Source organism: Octopus bimaculoides, chromosome 7 (genome assembly GCF_046866305.1).
Source record: "Octopus bimaculoides isolate indiv1 chromosome 7, ASM4686630v1, whole genome shotgun sequence".
In the NCBI taxonomy this organism is placed as follows: domain Eukaryota; kingdom Metazoa; phylum Mollusca; class Cephalopoda; order Octopoda; family Octopodidae; genus Octopus; species Octopus bimaculoides.
This window is the reverse complement of record NC_142934.1, coordinates 13,035,987-13,062,737: the sequence shown is the minus strand read 5'-3', so window position 1 is coordinate 13,062,737 and position 26,751 is coordinate 13,035,987. Positions and strand designations below refer to the sequence as shown.

At 34.9% G+C, this 26,751-nt stretch overlaps 1 protein-coding gene across 5 annotated transcripts in view; it reads right to left on the bottom strand.

The window, feature by feature from the left end:
• Positions 1–710: 710 nt before the first annotated feature.
• The window catches only part of LOC106869743 (uncharacterized), a 27,133-nt gene continuing 1,092 nt past the window's right edge, over positions 711–26,751 (bottom strand). The window contains exons 2-4 of one of the 5 annotated variants that reach the window (XM_089354767.1): positions 4,189–4,570; positions 3,132–3,256; positions 711–2,479 (exon numbers count right to left, since the gene is read on the bottom strand). In XM_089354767.1, coding sequence (XP_089210893.1) covers positions 2,025–2,479; positions 3,132–3,225 — 549 coding nt within the window. In that variant the 5' untranslated portion in view covers positions 3,226–3,256; positions 4,189–4,570 and the 3' untranslated portion in view covers positions 711–2,024. Of the gene's footprint in view, positions 2,480–3,131; positions 3,257–4,188; positions 4,839–26,751 lie in introns of those variants that run through there. The other 4 variants (XM_014915599.3, XM_089354768.1, XM_014915600.3 and 1 more) reach the window with 4 other exon arrangements.

The following is a 26,751-nucleotide window of genomic DNA, read 5'->3' as shown; positions in this document are numbered from 1 at the left end:
CGTAATGTGTATGCATGTACGTATGTATGTGTATGTATGTACGTGTGTATATATATATATATATATATAAATATATACATATACATATACATATATATATATATATATATATATATATATATATATATATATATATATATATACATACACACACATATATATATATGCTTATACACAGGTATATATACTTATACACAGTTATACACAATTATATATACGTATACATGTGTGAGTGTATATACATGTGAGTGTATATACATATATACATACAAATATACGTATGTATATATATATATATATATATATATAATACATATTATATATATACATATATACATGAAAATATATGTCTATGTATTTGTATATATATATATATATCTATATATATATATATATAAATATATATATATGTATAAATATGTATATATATATATATATATATATATATATATATATATATATATATATATATATATATATATATATATATATATATATACATACATACGTAGATATATATATATATATATATTATATATATATATATATATATATATACATATTGCACATGCATATTTATATATATTCGTATATATATTTACATAATTATACGAGCATATATATATATATATATATATATATATATATATATATATATATATATATATATACGTACATACATACATACATACATAATTTAGAGAAAAAAACCCACTATAAACAAATTCAACAATGAAAAACTTCAAGCAAACCATTCAGAAAAACAAATATACCACAAAAGCCCTATTTCAAAAATCAATAAATTGCACAATCAATAAATATCAAATAACATTAAATAGACTACGCGCGTTTCGTGGCTATATTTTGAAATAAATTCGATTCAATTTAAAAATATAGTCATTCTTCAGGTCTAAGATAATCTTAAGAATAATAAAAATCCCTAATATGATATATATATATATATATATATACATATACATGTACATATAGATGTGTGCTTAAGTATATGTAGCTGAATGCTTGTGTGTCTAAATATAAATGTAACAAATCCAAAGTTTTGTACCTGGAGTTATTCAAAAATAAAAATGGTTTGCAGTTTTACACATGACCGCCGTCACATTTATAGATTGCTTTAATATTCCTCAAGTGTTTCTTTTAGTAGAAAATGCATTATTGAAACTGCGATCATGCGTTGTAGAAAATAAATCAACGTTTATCATCAATGAAGTAGCTGATATCATATGCCATATAACGTTCTGAGAACATATGTACTATCAGTTTGTTACTTTTGCATATGATGCCACTGTCCTTTATGGCTTGTAGTAGTATATCTTCATGTGTATACGATATGTTCTTAATTTGGATGCATGTAATGTATTTTCTATATGGAAAATAAATCGTTCCAAAGCCAACATTTCTTTCAATTATTGCTTTTGATTTCGTTATTTCTTAATTTCCTAACTTCCTAATACAAGATTTGTTTTATACAAGTCCCAAATTAGTAGTATTCTCCATAATGGTTCTGAGAATGCAAACTATGCGAAGATGACTTGGTTACTCTTTTGTGTAACCATTTCAGCTTGTAGAAGACAGCCTCAAATTGCCCTTGGTTCTTTGATGCAAGCATTCTGTTTCAAAGTGATCGAAATTCAAATCTTCCATCAAAATCTGTTAATTTGTTTTTCCAAACACCAGCTTAACGATGAAGTTATTTTACTAAATCCTTCATTATTTGAAAAATTAACTGATACAAATATAGCGTATTTCGACAGAAATATAGTAACAGAAGGATTTCATCAAGACGCGTTTGGAAAAATGACAGAGTTCTCAAAAAGTGATTGTCACCGGTTTCATTCAAATTAATCGACTGAAGCTTTATAGTAATATTCAATGATTGTTAATCATCATGTTTACTCTAAACTGTGAATTTTAATTAAGTGTATTTTACGAATTTCTTTCAGGGGAATTTTTGATAAAATTTTGACAGCTCTTTACAAATTTAAGACCAGATTCTTTTATAGATATTACAAATTTAGCTGGTTTTTCTTTTTTAATTTTCTGTATAGTAAATATTGTTTGAAGTTGTACCAATACAAACACATTAAAATGTATATGTTACCAGCGGATCTTGTCATTTGCAAATTTTCGGCAAACTTCGAAGACTGGGCTTCTGGATGAAATTGCATCATTATGTTTGGTGTAAAGTCCGTTATCTGGTATTTGTCTTGTTCTGCAGGAATATTGTTTCTGCGATGTATGGAGGAGGTAGTAGAATCCGATTCGGAAATGTTTGAAGTATTAATACAATCTTTTTGTGTTGCTTCTGCATTATCAATGTTCGCGGTTGGTGTTTGTGCAGATCTAGACATCTCTGCATTTCTTACCTTTTCCAGCTTTCGGCGACAACTGCTACATTTCCTGGTTAATGGTAAAGGAAAATCGTTGTCTTCATCAATGTCAATAATCTGACGGAAACATGCTGTAAAACAGTAAAACAAATAACTAGAGAGACAACACATACTGTAACGGCAATAAATGCGTTATTTTCTCACTTTGATAATTAGACAGGGTAGTTGGTCAGCTGACCTCTCTGGCTAGTAGTCACACCTAAGTGATAACCACACAGCTTTGACCAATGTTAATAAGTACGTACATTGGTCAAGGTGACTGCTGATTGCTTGTCCCGAGCAAGTAAACGAAATCGTTTCAATTCACAAAGGATACTGAATAGTAAAGCAGCCTACGTTCTAATTTCTAACAAAAGACATTCCGTAGAAACATAGCTGAAATAACACAGCTACCTTAGGGCCCAGCTACTGTAGAAGTGGGACTATTTTAAAATGTTAATATGAACTAGATGCAAACTACAAAACATTTAGAGACAGCTTAAATAAGCATATAAACGGAATCAGGTTTATCACCCAGAGATGCTAGCTGCATAAACGAAACAAAGAGAAAATAATTGATAAGTTAGTGTTAACATATATAATGTTGTTAACGACAAAAATCTGATATGAAATAAGTGGTGAGGAAAAGACAGCATTGACTAATATTATTTTAATCATTTCAGCAAGTAAAAGACACAACTCTGGACATGATACACAATGTAAAGAAAATATGCATGATCTTACCTCGTAGCAAGCCTTCTACTATGGAATGTTTTGCTTCCAAAACTATATCTCTCATTAGTACAAATTTTGATTCCCCTCGTAACCAGAAGTCCATCAATCACTTGGGATTTAAATATAAAACTGCTCTAAAAAGATGAATATTATAAAAAAAAATTACGGATAAGCTATCTCGAAGTGTTTAACATCTTAGTGACATGCATACACTCTAACTAAATACATAAAAAAAACAAAAGTGCTCAACAAATGCTTCTGCAAATTTTGAATTATTTGGGGCTATGACAATAAGTCTGCACAGTAAAAGGGTTATCAGAAAGAATCAATTTCTGATACTCCGTTAAAGAAGTATGCACGATCGCGTTCTCGCCAGCCGCTGTTAAGACGACTTTTCTTCCGATACATATTGTGTTTTTAAACACATCATGTCCATAAAAGATGTTATATCTGAACGGATACTACAGTAATTTGCCTATCAACGATGTATATACTTATTAAGTATAATACGTAGATGACTATTTTAATTTAATACTGCTTCATATGCGTATACAAGATCTTTTATCCAACCGGCCGGCTTTTCGCAATACTAGTGAATGTTTCATTCACAGTCCCATATATCGGAGGCGTCAGGTTGGCTGTGAGTACATGTCATTGACTAGGCCTAACAAGGCCGAAATGCACCTGGCGTTATCGCTAACCGCTGCTGGGACAATATTTTCGTTTCCTTCCGATCTGTTTACTGTGTTTTTAAATACTACCCGTATTAATTATCACTAGATGAATACCACAGTAACATGCCTATCAACGATGTATATTGTATGTGTGTGTGTGTGTGTGTGTGTATGTGCGGAGGAGTAAGTCTTTATTAAATTTGTGTTTGAAGGCGAATTCAGCTATAAACAAACACACAGCACATTGGATTAAAACTCCTTTAGATGAAAAAAAAAAGGGTAGAGAGATACTTGTGTGTTCGTATTTATATATATTTGGTGTGGTGTGTATATCGGGGTTTTTGTCCCTCGTTAATAAGAAAAACAAAAGAAAGAAATACAGCAAATATTACCTGGTTTAATCGTAGTTTCTTTGGAGTTCAACGGAAAAAAAAAAAAAATTCGCTAACCTGCTTGTGCGAAAGATTAGGTAATATCAGTGCTGGAACAGAGGTAAGCTTTTATCAACAACGATTCTTTCTGATGTGAAGGTTCCCGGTCTAGAGGTTAGGATACTGAGCTCGTGACCATAAGGTCGTTGGTTCGATTCCTGAGCTGAGTACCGTGTTTTGTCTTTCAACAAGGTACGGGATTTCCTGCTGCTTCAGTCTGGTATCAGCCGACTGCTGAGACAGCCATTTCTCCTCCCAGCTACAATATCCTCATATTCTGCTGGGCCAAGCGTAGGAAGACTGAGACGATGTACATGTCACCTTTATTTGATTGTTAGTGTTACTAATTTAGAGGAAAGAACACACAAGACAACTTTACGTCTTTGCAATAACTAATTGAATTGAGTGCAACGTGTACTAGGAATTGACAAGGGCGTACAACATTACTACGCAAAGCAGATGACATGTTCATAAGGAGTATAAGAACTGGATAAAGAGTAGGATTAAATAATGGCTCAGTTTAAATCTGAGGAATAATTTTAACATCCTCTGAAGGAGGACATTTTATAGAAATTCCTAAGTTTTGTAGTATGTATGTATGTATGTATGTATGTATGTATGTGCATCTATACATACATACATACATGCATACATACACACACATAATGTGTATATATATACATATATTTGTACATATATATACATATATATGTATATATACATATATATGTATATATACATATATATAATTAGATATATATATTCATTACATACATATATATATATATATATATATATATATATATATATATATATATATATATATATATATATATGTATATATTAATTTACAATGGTACCGTTAATTCTATTATTATTCAATATCACTAGTTTTTTAGAATGATAATAACAGAATGAACGATACAAGCGAATGCAGGCCAAAATTAGCATTTAAAATAGCTGAGGGATATATATATATATACATATATATATATATATATATATATATATATATATATATATATATATATATATATATATATATATATATATATATATATATATATATATATATATATATATATATATATTGTTGTAAATATGTAGTACAACTATGTACGATGGTAGTTCTGTAATACACGCTGCATATGTCTGTGTTGGCAGTTCTGTGCGGGTTCTATTATACTAGTGGGACCCGTGGAAATTCCATAGAACGAAAACATTTAAGAGAAGCTATTTAAGAACGAAAAGATGATTTGCATTTTTATTTTTATTTTGGTGAGTTATTTTACTTCCAGTCGTAATGATATAATGATATTAAAATTTTCCTCTGCTAAGCACTTTCTATTTCTCTTTTTCTCTCTACCTGTTCATATTTTTAACATTTCTCTCTTTCTCTTCTCCCATTTCCTCTAACCATATGAATGACAGCATAATGCATCAGCTGGCTATCTGCTCTCTCACTCACTCTCACATTCCCTCTTCCTCTCTCCCACTCCACATCCTTCTCCTCTCTAACAAACTAAAGTGTAAAGTGTGAACGGACAGGTAGAATAATATTAGAGATTTAGTTCAATAAAATAAACTTTCCACAATCAACACACAACCACCACCACCACCATCATCATCATCATCATCATCATCACTATAATTTTCAGTAACAAAGTTCATTTCACTTCAGCTGTTTGCTTATTTCTTTTTCTTTTTCTTCCTCTCGATGTATATCTCCCTCTCTCTCTCCCTCTCTCTCTCCCTCTCTCTCTCCCTCTCTCTCTCCCCCTCTCTCTCCCTCTCTCTCTCCCTCTCCCTCTCTCTCTCCCCCTCTCTCTCCCCCTCTCCCCTCCCCCTCTCTCAATATGACTGCCTTCCCTGTCCATCTTATAATTTGAGTGTAACTAATTGCTGATTAATTGATTAACTCAGCAAAGCCAGAGTTTGGTATAGTTAGGAAAATAGCACCAAAGAAAATTATTTTCAGATTAATAACAATATCCTCCCTCAAACTATGGCACATTATTTCAGAAGTACTAGAATAGTCTCGCAGAATAAAAGAGAAAAGAAACTGTAGATTCACGCAATACTATATAGCAGATATTTATCCTTCAACAATCAAGCCTTCTTAATGAAGTCCCTCGATAATGTGGCAGCAATTACTGATACTAGTATAAATCAATGATTATGAATACGAGAAAGTCACTGTTTTTCGACCACGAAAAGAAGTGAATTATTCAATGTATCTATGGTAGCATATCACAGTTATCAGGTGAGTGGAAGAACGGGGCAATATATTTTAGATATATTGAGGAAGAAATTTTCTGAAATGGATCGTATTTTATATCGTGATCATGGCCTAATTTTATTGAGAAATTGTAACGGCAATGAGTTGGATTAGATTTAGAAAAAATCTGACTAAAGTATTTCAAAAGAGACGACTTAGCATTATCGTAGATACTGATCTTATCGCCGTTGATAATAATTTTAGACCATACCACTAACCGAATGAGAAATTAATAAACACAGGCAAAATTACACGCCCAGCATCATAAGGAAACTACGTTAGTAAATAGTTTTCTTTGATAACTTCCAATGAAGATTCTTTCAAGGTATTATGAAACACTAAGAAATAGTGGATTCTCCGAGAAAATGCATAAAAGACACTGAGAGCAAAAGACATAGGAGAGGAATAAATATAGGAAAAGGAATATTTCAGAATTTAATTTAGCAGTAAGAACAAATATAGTTAGAGAATTAATAGATTACCACTTTCCACCAGAACCTAAAATGATAAATAGGAGCTGTGTTAAGGTTAGTTACTTAGTTTGTAAAAGTGTTGTTATATCATAATCTATAGTGATACATAGCTAAATGAAATAGGTAGACGTCTAAACAATATCAATCATCGTCTGTTGTATTCGTGAAAATTGTCTACTTGACGACAATTGTTTGGCTAAATCGAAGCAACAACGTGCCAAATGTATGCAGCGAGGCAACTAAGTTATTGACATTAAAAATTGTTACTATGACCATAAAAATTTATTTCTCATATGTGCTTTGTAAATTTATAAAGTTCTTAAAGTGAGATAAGCCAACACAAATTTTAAAAAGTTACTCGGTTGGTTATGAAAAAAGCACAAAGTGACAGAAATAGTAGCATCAAATAAGACATATAGCAAGACTTTTGTTAGAGTGAGAAAATAAGCATTTTGCTTCAAGACAGTAATGGTTTCCGACCAAAAAGGATTGTCTGAATCATTTATTTATGAAACAAAGTATTTTTATTTTGTAAGTACTACTCTTCTTAATTTTCAACCTTGTTCATTGAAAAAGCACCTTTTTGCTGTGTATGAAAAAATAATTTAAACAGCAACGGAATTTCATAAGAGTAGCTTTTGAGTGAAACCACTTGTATGAGATTGGATCCTGCATGCAACGATAAAAAATATGATGTTAAAATAGTTTCCCATTCCAACTATATTAAGCAAGGAAATGATATATGTTATCTTGAAACAGCTGTTTTTTTTTATATAAGTATAGTTCGCAAAGCATTTCTCGACAGCATTCATAAAATATTTTAGAATACATTCTAACACCTGACGACTTAAGAACTAACAGGTACAAAATTCTCACTACTGGTCTCTATAAATCATTCCACAAAGCAAACCAAACCAAAGCTTAAATTATGTCAATCGGTTTTCCAACTAACCAAAAGCAGTCATTAGTTTCTTAGTTTATAGTATTTCATCTCGTATATCATCACTTTCGGTATCTTGAAATCTTTAAACCAAAATACTAGTTTCTATAATGAAGCTTTATTCAAAGCTGGTTATAAAGACAAATAAACTTTTGCTCTTCAGTATAATATTAAGGATAATAATGATCCTATAATTTCTATAACTAATACTGACAATGCAAATGATAAAAAAAATTTCTATGAATATATTTATATAAATGCCAAAAACCAGAATATTTACTCGCCTCGTTTAAACAATCCTATTAAACGTAATGTAGAAAATAACTACCGTACTTATAATGATACTAAAAATATTCACAATTGTAGAAAAAAATAATCGTAAACATAATCATTATAGGAAAAAGATGAAAGTAAAGAACTATAATGATATAGACATTAATAATTATAACAAAATTTTATATGAAAATATAAATTGTGTAAATTTGTTTTCCTTTTTTTCTCTCTTTTGCCCACTGGTCATCTCTCCCTCCATGTATTAGAGAAGCAATATCATTAGAGTGACCGGTTGCCAGTGGTTACGTTGTATAAATACGTGTACGTTCTACACTGCATGGACTTTCTTACAAGAAGTTGTCAAACAAGGTCAGATCTAGGTAAATTAAGTAAGATCATTTTAGATAAATATATCAATAGATTAAATGATATTAATTACCTTAAATTATGGAATAGCACTATTGATACTTTAAAATGGTTTAATGATATTAAAGATAAAAATATATATAAATTTATACAGATAGATATAGATAATTATTATTCTTCCATTAATGAGATTGTACTCAATAAGGCCCTAATTTATGCAATGAATAAGGTAGGACCGACTTATGATGAAGTTAGTGTAGTTAAAACGGCTAGGAAATCGTTGATTAGATATAATAATAAATTGTGGGCTAGGAAGGATATTAGGGACTATTTCGATATACCTATGGGGGCACCCGATTCTGCACAGGCAACTGAGGTAACTACGGAGGTAACTACATAGACAGAGGTAACTTCATCACAAAGAACAGTAGATTACCAAGATTCTATTACCTCATTTAAAACACACAAGGATAGCAACACGATCCAGATTAGACCCATCGTCTCCAGCGTGGAAGGACCTCTATATAAAATATCCTCGCCACTTTCTCACATCCTGAAACCCATACTCTCCACCTTTCCTGGACACGTCAAGAACTCCGACGAAGTCATCAAAAGTACTGTGCGAACTGCCCCCAGACCCACTCAGGCAAAACAGATGCGCCTTTAGTCTTGAGGTTGTCTCAATGTACACAACCGTACAAGCACACTCGGCAGTCAGCCTATTGACTGACTGCATAGTATCGTCCGACATCCACTGCTCCGGACTCACCGCAGCTGATATACATCAACTATTGTCCATCATCGTGGACAACACCTACTTCTTTTTCCATGATCGCATATACAAACAGACAACAGGTGTTCCCATGGGATCCAGTCTCTCGGGCCCACTAGCCATCACCTATATGAACTATCTGGAACATCGAGCATTCAAGCGCCTTCTTCACCAGGTACGTAGATGACATCCTCATGCTCACATCCTCCCGTGAAGAGGCAAACAGAATATTCACGGCGTTCAGCAACATGGACATGAACATACGGTTCACTATAGAACATCCCGACAACACTGGAACCCTATCGCTACTCGATTTCCAACTTAAAATAACGGAAGAAGGTGAGATCCACACTGAGTTCTACAGGAAAGCAGCTTGTAGAGACATGTTTGTTCAGTACAGTTCAACCCTTCCACTCGGTACCAAAATAGGATACGCCAGAAATAAACTTGCACGCATCCAGAGCAAGTGAAGCAGGACAGAGGACAAGATAACCCACACCACATGCTTCCTAGAGGATTTGAAAACCAACGGGTATCCTATATCCATTGTAAATCGACTTAAGTACCCAAGACGACAAACACGCCGAACATACAGAAAACCCAGCAACACACGTTTCCTTAAAATACCCCATTTTAGCGAGAGGATGACTACAGCTATCGGAAGAGCCTTAAGAAGAGAAGGGCTAGACATACAACTAGTCCACTCCGGCCCCTCTCTGAGAAGACACCTAGCAAAGAAATGAGCAAGGGACAGCAATCAATGCACATTAGATAACTGCCCCATCTGTGACACAGATTTATGCTAACGGGTAAATGTTGTGTATAGAATACAATGTAACAAATGCAACAAGTTCTATGTGGATAGCACAACAAGACCGTTACATATTTGCATCAAAGAACATCTGAACATGAGAACCTCCTCCTTCAGAAAACATTTAAACAGATGCCAGAACACCGACAAAAGCATAACGGTCACTATTGAGGCCAATGAAAGAAATTTGTGTAATCTAAGAATTAAGGAAGCTATCATCTTAAACAGACTAGGGCCCCAAATTAACAACAAGCAGGAGGTTGGCAATCAGTATGTTATTTAGCTGCATCAGGATCATGTATTATATAAAAAAAAGGAAAAAAGAAAAAAAGAAACTGCACGTATTATACATAACTTAGAAGCAGCGCTGAATTCCGGAAGGAGGTTCGTGAGACCATTGCAGAGACGTTTCCGGAAAAAAATTTCAGTAACCGTTGGAAAACCGATTGTAGCAAAAACAAAGAGGCTATGTCCGAGAAGCCGATAGGATGTATATATATATGTATAGTCAGTTGAAGTGTTAAGAACGGATAAGAGTACAAATAGAGCTCATTCACCCTTAGAATTCCCAAATAGCCGGTAGTATTCTTATGGTATGCTATCAATTCTAGTCTTAGGTATTTCTCGTGTGTGAAAATAAAAAGTAAAAAGTAAAAGGCATGGAATATCGGTGCTTTATTTTACTGGAAAGTAATACATTTGTATTGCAATATTTTTCGTTGAAAACTTTCTCACTGTTCTCAGTTATATCTTTCGTAATGTTTTTACATTCCTCTCTACTTATTTATGTTTTCCTAACTCATATCTGGTGATATTGCCGTGGCGGCTCGAGATTACCGGTCTTTTCACATAAACGCTGTGCATGGCATTTGAATTCAAAGCTTGATTGTGTAGATAGAGTTGAAAACATTTCTATTGCTGGTCGGGATTCATGCTAGCCCCAAGGTAAAGTCTTGTTTTGATTTCTATATATAGGAATATTTCCACTGACGAGGCGAATGGGTCCCTTTAGTGGTCCCTAACACCGAAATTGCAACAGGGAATTAATCAATTATTTTCAAGTTGTGGATTCTATTTGCCATGTCGCCCGAGGACAGTTTTTATCGTGAGGAGAAATGATATGAGTTAATAATGGCTTTATAGCGGCTTTGGCTGCTATTTTTAACATGTAAGGGTTTTTAAACCCTCTTAGTTATAACTGTGACTTGTTCATAATTATAAACGTTTTTCTTCTATTCTATGAATACGTTTGGTCATTGATATGTTTTTACATTACTCTCTACTTTATACATGTATGTGTGTATGTATGTATGGGGTTTCTGAGAGATGTATGGTATATGTGTATGTAAGTGATTGTATGAGCGTATGTGTCAGTGTATTTGCGAAATAATAAAATTTAGCATGTGTAGCCTAACATGTGAAACAAAGTAAATAGACAACGTACACAATGCCGCTCATATCGAACGTGTAGAAGCACGACCACAGCGAGCGGATTGAAACTGTCAGCATCTGCTAGATTCAAAGGAACCAGTCGGATTTGATAGCATTGAAATCAAACATTTACTTACGAAGACAGCGATTATACATCACCTGAGGAGATACAACTTTGTCCTATTATACAGGTAGACCGTTACTTAATGTAAATTTAAATCCTGTATATATGTGGATCTATGTTGTATCGAAACGTGTGTAGTGGTCATTAAACAGCTGTTGAATCGTACTACCTCTTCCTTTTGACTCTATTCTTTCCTTTATATATATAATATATATTGCTATGAACTCACTCCACAGGACATACATTAACTTCTATCGGTCGTCGTAGAAAATACTTTCCACCACCACACATACAAGCAAACAACAGGCCAACCCACGGGATCCAGTCTTTCAGGCCTTCTAGCTATTGTGCCTGTAACGATGCGAACTTGCTAGCCACCTTATCATTACCATATTAATACAATTAATAACGGCAATAATACTTCTATATTTAAATTTTTTCTTGTTTATGATAGTTTCCTTTTAAACGGAGTGGGACGTTGAAAGCACGGAACGCACACGAGCTAACGTAGTGAATATTTTAGAAATAGATGTTAAAATATTATTTTCGCAGAGTATGTTTGCTATGCAAAGCGTGAAATCAATTGATATTGAAATATGCATTACTTACGGATGTATTCAACGCAAAGGTGAGCCTATTTCTCATATGTTCATTGTATTGCTCGTGTGTATCTTTATCATGATTTTATGGTGGTTTTTGGAGCGTTGGCTCTGATTTTAGCAAGTGGTATTATGTACCCTACTGAATCTAAATTTACCTTATATTGTGCCTGTAACGGTGTGAACTTGCTAGTCACCTTATTAATACTATTAATAACGGCGATAACTGCTAATGCAGTTAAGATTTAAAAAAATACGAGGGAAGATGTCTGCAGTTTAAACAAATCAGAAACTGTTCTACGAGACTGATAGAGGAGATAAGGAAGAAGCAGAATTACTTGATCCCAAAGAAGCAACTTCGTTTTGGAGCAAGGTCTGGTCAGAGAATGTGAAGCTCAACAAGAGGGACCTTAACCCCATGAAGTGGAAGAATTCGAAGGAGTTAAAGATAAACCAAGAGATATAACTCATTCCAGTGCTTTTTTTACAAAATTTTCGTCCCTCGCAAAAATGAAAATGTCTTTAATATACTGCTTAATGAATTATCTCTCCTTGATCAAGCTACGCATCCTCATTTAAACATCGCTTACATCAAACGCGATGTTCATGTTACCAGTCTGAAAAATGGCGAAATAAATTTCATATTCAGTTCAGGAAACCTTGGGCACCTGAATTTCACAAAAAAGATTTCTGTGTAGTTCTTAATAATAATACTAACGTCCGTACAAGGTAGATAAGAATATACGTAATATATTATTAATTGCTAGTATCACAGATAAATACCGGAAATCAAACCCAGATACTTACGACTTTTTTAGGTTAGAAACTGAAGACCTCATCAAAAAGTTTTAAATAGACATGAGCTGAAGGCTTAGCTAAGAAGAAACCTTTTATTCCATGGAGAGCCTACAAAACTGGCTTCTACGATAGACGCAAATGCAGGCTAATTAACTCTGCCAAGACTAGATTTAGAGAGCAAAAAATTTTAAGGAACATTGATAATAAAATTAAGGAATCTTCTGACTTGTAACTCTGGACCAATAGCTTCTTGGTGATATCCTGATTAAAATTCATCCATAATAATGGTAAAACAAAATTTACACACCTCAGTTTGTAACCATCGATGAGCAAAACATAAACCTCATTACGCATGTAAAGCACTATTGTTCAGCGGCGGATTTATTTGAATTGAAAAAGATAATACTTGTGACCTCCATCAACAACTCTACCATATACTGCATCATCTGCAAATTTTACAGTGCACTTTACTTTGGTGAAACAAGCTGTTACCTTATCAATCTCTTTCACGAATACATTCTTAATATTTCTCTACATATGTTAGACTAACATGTCACCACCTACTTAAATGAAATGGGCCTCTCCATTACCCATTTATCGGTGTCGGGTAGCTCTGCACATTGTAGATCTGACTTCTTAAAAAAATCATAAAGAGCAACAATCAAATTCAAACTTGAAACCATGACAACGATGAGTTTAAATGGACTTCTGCCTTGCCTTTCTTCCCCCATCACCTTTACTCTGAAGAAGGATTCTGTCCGAAACGTCAGAAATATTACGTCAGCAATATCACTTTCTTCTTTCTATTATTCTTTCGTGATATATAACAGGTATAGCATATTCTGATATTCACAAGCTACTGAAAATACGCCAAAAATTAGTTCTATTGCACGATGAGAAGTCTACAGCAGGCTTAGAGCTACTAAAAGTGCCGATGGCAAAAAGCCCCAGAAATTCTTAGAAAAAGTTTGTAGTAACAATCAAGAGAGTGTGGAACAGCTGAAAATAAACTGTTTTCAAAGAGACCATTAATTACTAGAAGGTTAAAAGATGATGCTCTTAGCTTTAAAAGTTGTGCTAGAAAGTATCTGTTAAGCAAAAAAGACATTAAGCACAGATTGCACTTTTTGGGCGAGTAGGGTAATTATGGTTCATATTGGTTTCAGAAAGCCGCCTGGGAAAACGAAGCAAGATTTGAGCTTTATAGTTATACTCCAGAACGTTACTTTCAGAGAAATGGTCAGAGGTTCCACTCTGAGTGTATTTCAAAAGCTATGATGCATGGAAGAAGTGGAATTATGGTATTTATAAAAAGTGATGTGCTGAAAAATACCGGACAACCAAGTTTATCAAATTACCTAATGTGCTTATTGTAAAGACGATTAGGTGAGCGTGATTTCAGTAAAATTTTGGCTGCTTTTTCTAGCATGTTTATTGAGTGCAAAGAGGCTTCTTCGTTATATTATCTGTCCTATGAGTCGCAACTTTGTGATTTTATACCCCTACATATATTTAGAAGATGGGGAGGAGAAAAAAATGTTGCTGAGGGAGAAATACAGCTAACGAGATTGAGAATGTGTGAAAGATAGATTGATAGGTAGTGTTGTCACCGTAGTAACTAACATGTTTTGATTAAAAACGCAGGGATTTTAAGCACAAGTCTGTCAACACAATGCAATACAGACTTTAAATTATATAATGAGAACTATAATGTTAATTACTTAGATGCTAATTTGAATTTAATAACAGGTAAGACCCAACCATTCCATAAAATTAATGAAAACATTAAATACATTAATGCGAAAAGTAATCATCCACTCTCGATTAAGAAATCGTTGACAGATAATATAGGTAACAGAATATCGTTACTTTCTTCTAATTTTGAGATTTTTCAAAAATACGCACCTTATTATAATGAAGCCAGGCGGGAGGCGGGATATAATAATAATATTAAATTCTTTAATAATTCTAAATATAATTATAATATAAAAGATTATAATTTAAATGATTCCTATGCTTTTTATGATAATAAACCTAACATAAATAATTATGATAAGTTTTATTTAGGTAATTATAGTATTAGTAATAGGGATTATGATAATACAAAACAAATATAATAATAGTAGACTAAAAAATAAGATTAAATTTAATTCCTTTATTGATAATAATAAATTTTATAATATGAAAAATTTAAGTCCTCTCTATAAACTAAAAAATGAATTAGACTGACATTTATTTTATTTTGAACCAGATGAAAACACACGAGATGTCGAAATATTGTTGTTGTCCAAAGGACCAATAAATAAGTTACTTTCGAGTTGCGCTTTTGTCATTGAGTTGGCCGTAGTGATGGATTACGTCAGCTATGTTTACCTATGTCCTCTCTAATAACTATTATTATTATTATTATTATTATTATTATTATTATTATTATTATTATTATTATTATTATTATTATTATTATTATTACTATTATTATTATTATTATTTATATTTTATTTTAGACCTGACGAGGGACAATATTTTTGAATAGATTTAATTGTAGATCGATTTGATTATTAATCGAATTGGTTTTATTAGTTATCTGTTTGAAAATATAGCCACGTAACGTGTGTAGTCATTTTTTATACCATTTACTAGTTATTCTTTTATGTACTTTATTGATTTTTAGAATAAGGTTTTTATGATATATTTATTTTCTAGAGGGTATGAATTACATTCTTCTCTATTGAATTGTTTAATAGTGGTTTTTCTCTAAATTATATATATATATATATAGTTATTTTGGAGGGTTGTTTATATGTGTGTGGTGTTTCTGTGTCTATAAACAACGCAACACAGACTTTAAAAAAATTATGAAGGTAGGTATTTTTACCGGCAGTGTAGCGATGGATACGAACTAGTACTTATCAAAAGCAATTATCCACACAACAAAGGTAACATCACAGATGAGTACTTCAAAAACAAATATATCTTATGGAAAGAGTAGCTATTTGTTTAAAATCTGTTTCCTTTAACATAAATCCATTTTAAAGAATAAAGGAAAAAAACAATCACCATACACTTGTCCACATATATTTAGCCACTGAAAGAAATGCTCTCCTTAAATTGTGAAAAAAGGGATTTGCGTTCGCAGGTACGCCTTTTCCACATTAATGTAATTTTATACTTGATGTGTATTGTATCATTATTTATTTTGTTAGCATTGAGTCATCTTTTTACACTGCATTTTCTCCTGTGTTCTACTCCCTATAGGAAACGGCAGAAGCAAGAGGGGCCCGTTTGCTGCCCAGCGTAGTCGTGATCAGCGTTCACTGCTTGATGAGTCAGCAGAAGCAAGAGGGGCCCGTCTTGCTGCTCAGCGTAGTCGTGATCAGCGATCACTCCTTGAGTAGTCGGCAGAAGCAAGAGGGACCCGTCTTGCTACTCAACGTAGTCGTGATCAGCGTTCACTGCTTGATGAGTCAGCAGAAGCAAGAGGGGCCCGTTTGCTGCTCAGCGTAGTCGTGATCAGCGTTCACTGCTTGATGAGTCAGCAGAAGCAAGAGGGGCCCGTCTTGCTGCTCAGCGTAGTCGTGATCAGCGATCACTCCTTGAGTAGTCGGCAGAAGCAAGAGGGACCCGTCTTGCTGCTCAGCGTAGTCGACGCCAGAGATCGAGTCTTGAGGAATTATCGGAGGCTAGGGAAGAAAGGCTGGCAGACCGACCACAAAGAAATGTTGCTGCTGCAAGGGGCGCATTTTGGATTAAAGCTGGCTTCAAATACAGTCCCATAAATGACTTCTCCAATCACCCGGACTTAACTCTCAGTAAAATAGATAAGGTATGCCGGTTTTGTGGAGCTAAGAAGTGGGCTGGTGAGGCGGCCAGTCTTTGTTGTTCAGCAGGCAAGGTTCGACTTCAGCTGCTCGCAGATCCACCTGAGGTTCTGAAACATCTTTTCCTTGGTAACTCTGATCACGCCGAGGCATTTGGAGATACAATTCATGCTTCGCTATGACGTCTTTTGGTGCCCAAACAAGTCTAATGCTTGCACAGAGCAGGTTTTACAGCCACATCATCCAAACCGATCGGGTGAAACCGAGCTTAGCTGCTGGTATTAAAATAAATTTGTTTGAAATTTTAAGGTGTTTCCATTATTTTGTCCAGTCCCTGTATGTCTAGATAAGAAATATTGTTCTTCAGGAACTTTTACAGTAAATGTCAATAATATTGCTTTTGCACGTAATGTGTTAGATATGTTGTAAATGCACAAACTTTTGCATGAGTTAAACCTGCTCTCACTTGAAAACCTTTAGAAAATGTATGTAATCTGTTTGTAAGATAATGTACCCATACATTTTGGTAGTTTTGAATACATACAGAATTTCTGTAGCTAGGTAGAGAATTTATTGTAGAAAATAACGATATAGAATAACGAGTGAATCATTGACTACAATATATTTACATATTAAAAGCGACTAAACCTGTATAATTTTAGTGAGTGAGAAATATTTTCTTCTTTTCCTGTTATTTTAGCACTGTTGTTTACATTCGCATACTTTTAACAGCTTTCATCATGTACATTTTTCGACAATATCTCCAATTGGAAAAATTCAAACATTCATACATACCAAATTGTGATTATCACAAAGTTAATACAACCAGGTTCTCTAGTACACCCAATAATGTGCTCATTGAATGAATCACTACGTAGTCGCTAGACCCTCTAGAAATAAAAGCTAAATATCTCTCAAATCACATTTTACCGTGTGGGGAAAGGACACACTGTATTATGTAGTCCAATAAATGTTGTGTAAATGAAACAAAACCGGAATGAAAAACGGCTGGAATGCTTCTATATATATATATATATATATATATGATGTGGCAACATTTGAAATATTGTCTAGGTAAATGCAACTGATGAAGACTGATCAGATTTACGTTGTGAAACGTATTTGAAGAGTCTGAAACCGGTCCTGCATTATCCTTAATCTGGGTTGTCCATTTTCGAATGTTCTTCCTACAGGTAAGATAAATTTTTCATGTTTGTTGCACACACGCATTTTTGCCAGTATATACGCAGTGAAGCTATACAATAGCGTCGTAATTATATCGATTGCTATTTTCCAGTAAATATTGGTGCCTTGTTATACCACTGTTCTGAATTTTTATATATATATATATATATATATATATATATATATATATATATACATATAGCTAAAATCTCAGGTATTTATATAAGCCCTGTGAGGCACCCTTACAGATAGCAAAAACTTGATCTTCAACGGAGACAAGATTGTGCTTGGAAGGTATGGAAAACAAGAAGTACTTGTGAGCTCAACAAATATAATTGCCAAGGATGTGATCAAGGGCTTAGATATAATTATAGATGATTATTTTATGTCTTGGATCACATCAAATAGTAACTCAGAGACAAATATTTTGCGTTCGTCAATCTTGAGAAAACCTTCGGCAGGGTACCTCGCTCTCTGATGTGAGTGCAGAAGCTAGGAGTAGACAAATGGTTGGTGCGAACTGTTGTGTGCATGGGTACTGTTAGTCCGATGAGAATTAGCAAGAGTACGGCGATGAATTGAGTGTGCGGGTATGAATCAATATCCTCCTATTTATGAAAGTCGCCAGGCCATTAATGAGGAGTATTAAACTGGTTACCCAAGGGAACTCCTCTATGATGATAACATTGTTCTTATAGCCGAATCTGTGGTAGAATTAGAAAAAAAATTCCAGCTGTGGAAGAAAAACCTGGAATCAAAGGGCCTTAAAGTTAACTTAGAAAAGACCAAAGTTCTAGTAAGCAAGAACACAGACGGAGCTAATCCTTTCCGATAAATGGTTTGTTTGATATGCAAAAGATGTGTAGGTAGAAATTCCACGCTGTGTACACAGTGCAAGCTATAGACATGAGGTGCAATATACCATAAGAACCAAATGCAATCTGGTTATAAAAGAATGAATAGGTTATTAAAGACATCATAAAACAGGACACAACATGGAATTAAAAAATATCTTATTACCACATAAGCTAGCATATCGCAGGATGTACTTCAAAAAATGTCATATCCAGATATCAATAAAAATATGGAAGTTACAAACATCATGGCTCAAACTGTTACACTGAATACAAAAAAAAGAGCCTTTACAGCATTTCAGTACAGTACACAGACAAGCATACACATATTTGTATATATGGAGAGTTAGGTCCATTGTTTAAACATGTGTATAATGGTTATATAATCGTTATAAGTCCACTATTGAAACGTACTCAATAGTTATTTAAAGACTTTTAAGTATTATATATAAATATACTTGAATGTTTTTTCAAATGTTATGTTGAGATATAATTATAAACATGGAATTTTTCTTAACTGACAAGCATGCTTAATATTTGCATTGGTTTAGAAATAGTATATTTATTAAGAGACGTGTAATTTATTATTTATTATAGAATATAACAAAATAAATTATATAGCAGAGACTCCAGCTAAGAAGATCTGAAGAAGGAATTGTAATTCCAAAATATCATCGGACTATAGATAACCAAATTACAACAGGTATATAGTCCATGTAGGGCGTACCCTTTCGAGAATACAACATGCACTAATGGGAACTGCGTGGTATATAAGATTAACTCTGGCATTAACTGTAGACTACAGCATAAGGTGCATAGAGGGCGCTTGTAAAGATAAGAACATGACATACATTGCAGAGACATCTAGAAGTATTGCGGAGAGATTAAATAAACACTTGAGGCAATATGATGACAAAAAACAATCCTCCATACTCTACTAACATGCCAAAGACCAACATGGAAGCACAGACATACGTGTTTTATCCAAGCACACGAAGAACCCATCACTCAGATAAATGCAGGAGTACGTCCTCATAAATGAAACATACCCCGTACTAAATAAGAAATACACGTAGAAGGTAGTAGTGATATCCCAATACCCACAGAATATACATACATAGATACATTCGTCAGTCAACTGTTATGTAGGCAAATATATATATAGGTAGGTAAATGGATATGTAGGTGAACAGATAGATACATAGGTAAGTAGATAGATAGGTACATAGGTAATACGGACATGCAAGCACACACACACACATACACATACATAAAAGGAGACGGAAACATATAACCATACACACACACTCCACACACATACGCGCATACACACAAAAACGCATATGGAGACACACATCCATACATAACAGAGGCACGTATAGGGTTGGTCCATAAATGCAGTTTTTTCAATTGCATGAATTAAAAGTCGATGGGGGACGGGATAAGCTACCTGCATCAACTTGCTATAAAAACAGGTAGTAATTTTACCAAGTTTTGAAGAGTGCAGTTCGATATTAACATTCATTTTTTCAAAGCTATAATGGAAGTGGCAAATATTCGGTATATTTTGCTTTATGAGTATCAACGCAACGGAAAGTGCGAGGAATATTAATGCAGTATATGAGGATCGGACAATAAGCATAAGCCAGTGTCAACGGTGGTTCCAAAGATTCTGAACCAGAAACTACAGCCTAGAAGACAATCCTCGTCCTGGAAGATCTATAGAGCTCGACGAGGACATCCTGCAAACCTTGGCGAAACAAAATTCCATCATAACTGCAGAGGAACTAGCAAACAGGCTTGGATTTGGTCTTTCAACCATTCATCGACACCTGCGTACCATCAAGTCAAAAAATTGGGTCAAATTGAGTGAATGTGTGCTCTTCTTTGCTGTCACGTCTCATGAATGAACTTTTTTTGGACTGAATAGTGACTGGTGACGAGAAATGGGTTCTCTATAAAAATGTCAAGGGCCGAAGACAGAGGATAGGGAAAGGAGAAACACCGGCACCCCAGGCTAAAGAAGGTCTTCACCCACATAAAGTGTTGTTATCTGTGTGGTGGGATATGAAAGGTTTAGCCCACTTTGAACTTTTAAACCCAAACCAAGCAATAACAACGGAGACTACTGTGAGTAGCTTGAGCGGCTTAAGTCAGCGCTAGAAAGAAAAACGACCATCTTTGATTTCAAGACAAAATATGTTCTTCCAACAGGATAATACTCGGCCACATACAACGAAGATGACATTCCAAAGGCTGGAGCAATTCGAATGGAAAACGATGCCCCCACCCACCATATTCGCTGGACATTGCTCCTTCTGATTATCATTTATTCTGCAGTTTTCAAAATCATTTGAACGGAAAAAATATGAATTCTGTAGACGAAGTCAGAACAGTGTTGGAGGAGTATTTCTCGTCACAGACAAATGAATTTTAGAGGAGGGATCTTGCAAGTCTACCAGATAGATGGAAGAGCATTGTAGAAAATGAAGGAGAGTATCTTAGATTAAAAAATAACTTTATCTTAATTTTGAAAAATAAAAGAAGTATAGAAAACCGCATTATTTATGGGATGATCCAATACATAATCACATCAACCCATGCATATAGACACACTCAAACACGCACAAGTAAGGAGACAGAGGTACACACAAGCACACACACACACACACGCACACACGCACACACACAAACACGCACACACAAAAACGTGAATATGCAGAAAACATACGTACACACACATGCATACAAACATATATACATACATACATACATACATATGTGTGTACATATGCATACTGATGCGCGCACATGCGCACAAACAAACAAAAGGAGCGCAACTCCGATAACGGACAGCCAACGACTATCGAGAAGGCTACAAGAAGCAACGAAAATTTTGGAAGAAAAAGAATTATATGAATAAATTGGGTGGAAATCGAACCGGCGAGTGTGTTAGCTAATAAGGCGTAAAGACAAAATGACTCTCCCCAGACACAATGTTTTTTTTTTATATAATTCACATCTTTTCTTTTTTGATTTCAGAGTTATGCTTACAATTTTGTATTTATAAAATGTTTTTTTGCATCTCATCATTGAAATTGTATTATATTTGCTCCTTCCTGTGGAGCTCTCACTGTAAAGTATAGCTGAGCTTTCCTAAAGAAGAGATCCTAACCCCGAAATATTGAAATATAAGGTAAAAGTTGTAACCCAATTTATATTATTTCTTATAACTTGCATTATTTCGGCTATGAAAATTAAAAACATATATATATATATATATATATATATATATATATATATATATATATATATATATATAGGAATGCCTGTGGAGAATATACCGATGCCTCGGGAAAAAGAATTTATGGCGTTGCTTATTCAAAAAAGCAATAGCTTTATTAAAAGGATTAGATGGAAAGCTTACTATTTTCGTAAAAATGATAAAACGCATAATATAAATATAAAATCCAGGGGTAAGATGCAGTGCCATCACTCGCAAATGGCACTTAGCTCGGTAACGACTGTCTGTGCATCGGCGTTTCCCTGAGACTTGGCCTCCTAATCCGTGAGAGTCACAAACGCCGCTGCGGATCCAATGTGGATTCTTTCAGTCTTCACCCATTGTCATGCCATTATAGTACTGGACATTTTCCACGCCATGCCGCTCTCAATGAGATCACAAAGCATGGCCAGATGCCGCAGGCTTCCCAATTCTAGCTCGAGACAGCCGGGATAAACTTGACAGTATGACAATTTTCCCGTTCCGTGTGGCAGGCCCTCTCATCTAGGATTCCACAACCTGGTGCGTTCAGTAACCAGCCCAAGGTTCCGCGGCTCTTCAGGCTGAGAAAAACAAACTGTCAAAAGTATCGGCCGCTCTCTGACAGGCTTGTGGTCAAGCCTGCGGCAGTGGAGACCTCCGGCATTTCCGACCCCTGTACCACATCCCTGCTCACCGCTACAGAGGCAAAGATGGTTACCACAAGTACGAACCCCGTGATCAGAGTGGCTGTTCCAGCGCAGTGAGGAAGAAGAAAGATATGATTTAGGCATGGCCCTTCATTCAATTTATAAAACTATTTCATTAGTTTGGTGACTCACTTTAGTCGTAAAATGAGATTAGTTCAGCGTTTAGAATGAACTTTCAAATACAAAAGTCAAACAGAACAATTAAGTAGAGATACTGTTATACAGCCAGAGAGTAGAAGCATTGTTGCATAATTTAGACTTCTTCCCGTGGCCCACACCCGCCATGCCCAAGATCTCTTCTCAGCCAACATGATTGCACTGAAGAACAACGGAAACATCCGTCATATAGCAACGGGAAACGTTTTTCGTCGTCCTGCAGCTAAGCTAACTTGCAGATCAGTCAGCAATGACTTGAGCGAGGCACTCAGATCCGTCCAGCTGGGGGTGGGAGTCAAGTGCAGATGTGAGGCTGCCGAGCCTGTAGCCGGACACTTCATTTAGCACACACCTTCCTCGTCACCTTACTGAAGCTGGATTTAAAAATAAACGCCTTCAATCTCAGACACGACAGCCTCTCGGAGACGTGCTCCCTCATTACACCCACTCATATACCTCTCTCCTATGGTACACCAAACTCACTCATGCTTCCTGACAACAGGATCGCTTCTTTCGCGGGTGACCTGCTTGGCTCGCTCCATTTTGCGTTGGCTGTAGACGACAATGCCCCGTCGGTTCGCTCACCCTTCTGTGTCTGGTACCTAGATGACGCAACCTTGGGTAGCCCGTCTGAGTCTGTTGTTAGGGACCTTCAGCAGGTTATCCTAGCTTTGAAGCTTCTTGGGCTCGAGATCAACCGGTCTAAGTCGGAGGTGATAAATGTGAAGGGGAAATATGATCAATCTTGAACTTTAGCTGCCCACATTGTGCCTTTTGGCTTTCAGCACTCATTTTGTTGCATCACATGACAGTCAGGTTCACTTAACGTGATGGACTAGCCTAACGTCTGTACATCTTACTATATAAAATACGTTGTCTGTGTGTGTGTGTCCTCTATGCACGACTAAACCTCCAAATCAATCTGTACCATACTTCGGGTACATAAATAACTTGACCTGGGAAATAATAATACGGACTTGATTTACTTCTTTATTAAAAATAAATAATATTGCTTTATATATATAATAAAGATTCACTTCTTCAAACCGTTTTGTCAATGTCAACTTCCTGTGTCTGGCATTCTGACGTAGTAACTAAATAACCAGCTATTTACACACACACGTATGTGTACATCATTACAGTTGTGACGATTTCTGATAAAAAAGAATTTCTAAAAGTATTTTCATTTTTTATATTCTTCTCTAGCTTTTTATTTGTGTATCTGCTTCATATATAAGATATGAATTTATGTATGTGTTAATACATCCTACACGGAGATAGACGCCTCTTTTTCATATGTTAACAGGTCTATTAAGATATATATCAATGTGAGTGCGTGTGTGATTATTCTTGGCGCAACTCGACTTATTAACACTGGATATTTCTATTTTAAATCCAATGTGTGTAATTATACTTGTATGTTGATAACTAGCGTTAAATAGTAGTTGTGACATCATTTTCCCCATTTCTTTGCAGAATGCTATCCATGAAAAGTATTGGGATGTCATGGAAGACCTTTGCTGCAAATGGAATCCTCAGAGCATCGTGCTGAGAGGTTAGTAAAAAACCACATCGTGCTGAGAGGCTTGCTAAAGACAGGGCCATGCATGCAGTTTCTTTTTTCTTGTGTTTACAATCGGTCTCTAACTTACTGGCGGAGGAATTTTCCCCCGCCCAGCTAAGAGTGGGTATCAAATTGGGATGTGAAGCTGCTGCCATGCAACCAGGGCCTTGTCACCCAAGATCATCCTCAAACTTGACCTTACCAACACCCGAGTGTGACAGAAAGTGACTTGTTTGAGGTTTTATAGGACTTTACTGTACAGGCTGACCACGAGTTTCAAACAAGAAAAAATGTAAAGAAAAGCCGTTAGTAAACAGTTTATAGCTTAGACTCCAGCTAAGAAGATCTGAAGAAGGAATTGTATTCCGAAGTATCATCGGACTATAGATAACTAAATTACAACAAATATATAGTCCATTTTTTATATTATAGTGCATCGTTGTACCATTCAAAACTTTTTATTCTTTACAAAGGTTGTATTGTTTTTATTTTAATTTCATTTCCGTATCATTTTCATGCCGTCATTTCTGACGGCACGGGTATACTATTATATAATATTTTCTTTCATCAACGTTTGAAGCTTGCTTGCTAGCTTGCTTGCGGTGTTCGTTTTTTGAAAGTAGTTATTTTAAACCTAGTTACAGCATTCGTAATATATAATATTTTCTCTTATCAACGTTAGAAGCTTGCTAGATCTGTTCCTCTTCACAGCAGTGCAATACTACGTATTAATGTTGAAAACAATACAATGTTTGTTTCTATTTCGTTAAATTTTGCCGTCACTACCTGTCCCAATGTTTTTAAGTGCATTTTATTTTTGATGCTAGTCACAGTGTCTTTATAGATCTATTTTAATTTTTTCCTCTCATGAACGCCAGAAGACTGCTTGCTTGTTCGCGACGCGGCCACCTATTCCTGCACCTACCACTTTATCTCTCTCTCTCTCTCTCTCTCTCTCACACACTCTCTCACTCACTCTCTCACTCAGTCTCTCACTATCTCTCTCTCCCTCCCTCCTCATCTTTACTAATCTATCCATTCATCTATCTATCTATCTATCTATCTATCTATCTATCTATCTATCTATCTATCTATCTATCGCCATCTCCTTTTCTCCTCCTTCTCTATTTTCTCTTACCTACCTACCTACCTACCTACCTGTCTGTCTGTCTGTCTGTGTGTATGTCTCTCGATCTCTCTCTCTATTTCCCTCCCCTTCTCTCTCTACTTTTCTATCTACTCTTTCTAATCACATAGTTTCGTTGCTATTATGCAAAAGTGTCGTAACTCCAAAAGGTTGCTTTTTCAGAAAACGAAAAAATAGTTTCACCGTTCCATAGCAAAACCATTGTACTACACTTTGGCAATTTTTGATATCTTGGTATCTGAAGCAGTTGGAGATACGAGAGTTTGACCAAAAGGAACGGCCTTTGCAAGCAAAAATATTGAAAAAAGAAAAAAAAAAAAAAAAACCCCGCATTCGGCCAAATTTGAACATACAACAGTTTAACATAATAGCAACGCAAGTCCCGATGACGTAAGGGAAAGGTGTCTATATTATTAGAGAGAGTGATAGATAGATAGATAGATAGATAGATAGATAGATAGATAGATAGATAGATAGATAGGTAGATAGATGTGCTATAACAATATATACGTTCAAGCGTTCAGTTGTGTCTTTTTCATAACGGCATTGTACGTTACGCGTTAACGAAAATAATTATGAAATTACGAAGAGATATATGTATGTTTTAAAAACCGTCATTCATAAGCGTAAATAGATAGATAGACAGATAGATAAATTGACTGGTTGGTTTGTTGGTAGGTAGATAGATAGATAGATATATAGATAGATAGATAGATAAATAGATAGATAGATAGATAGATAGATAGATAGATTCATTGCCCCTTTAATATTGTGTATGTGAATTTTCACATCTTCTCAAGAACCAAATGTTTCAGAAAAATATACAAATTCATCGTACAATCTTCAAAATAACCGTGGAATTTCCATGAGTGTTGCTAGTAAGTATTCATGTACTGCGATGTTATAAGCGTATAGTCCTGAAACCCCGTGTTATGGATGTATGAATGTATCACATTAATATTT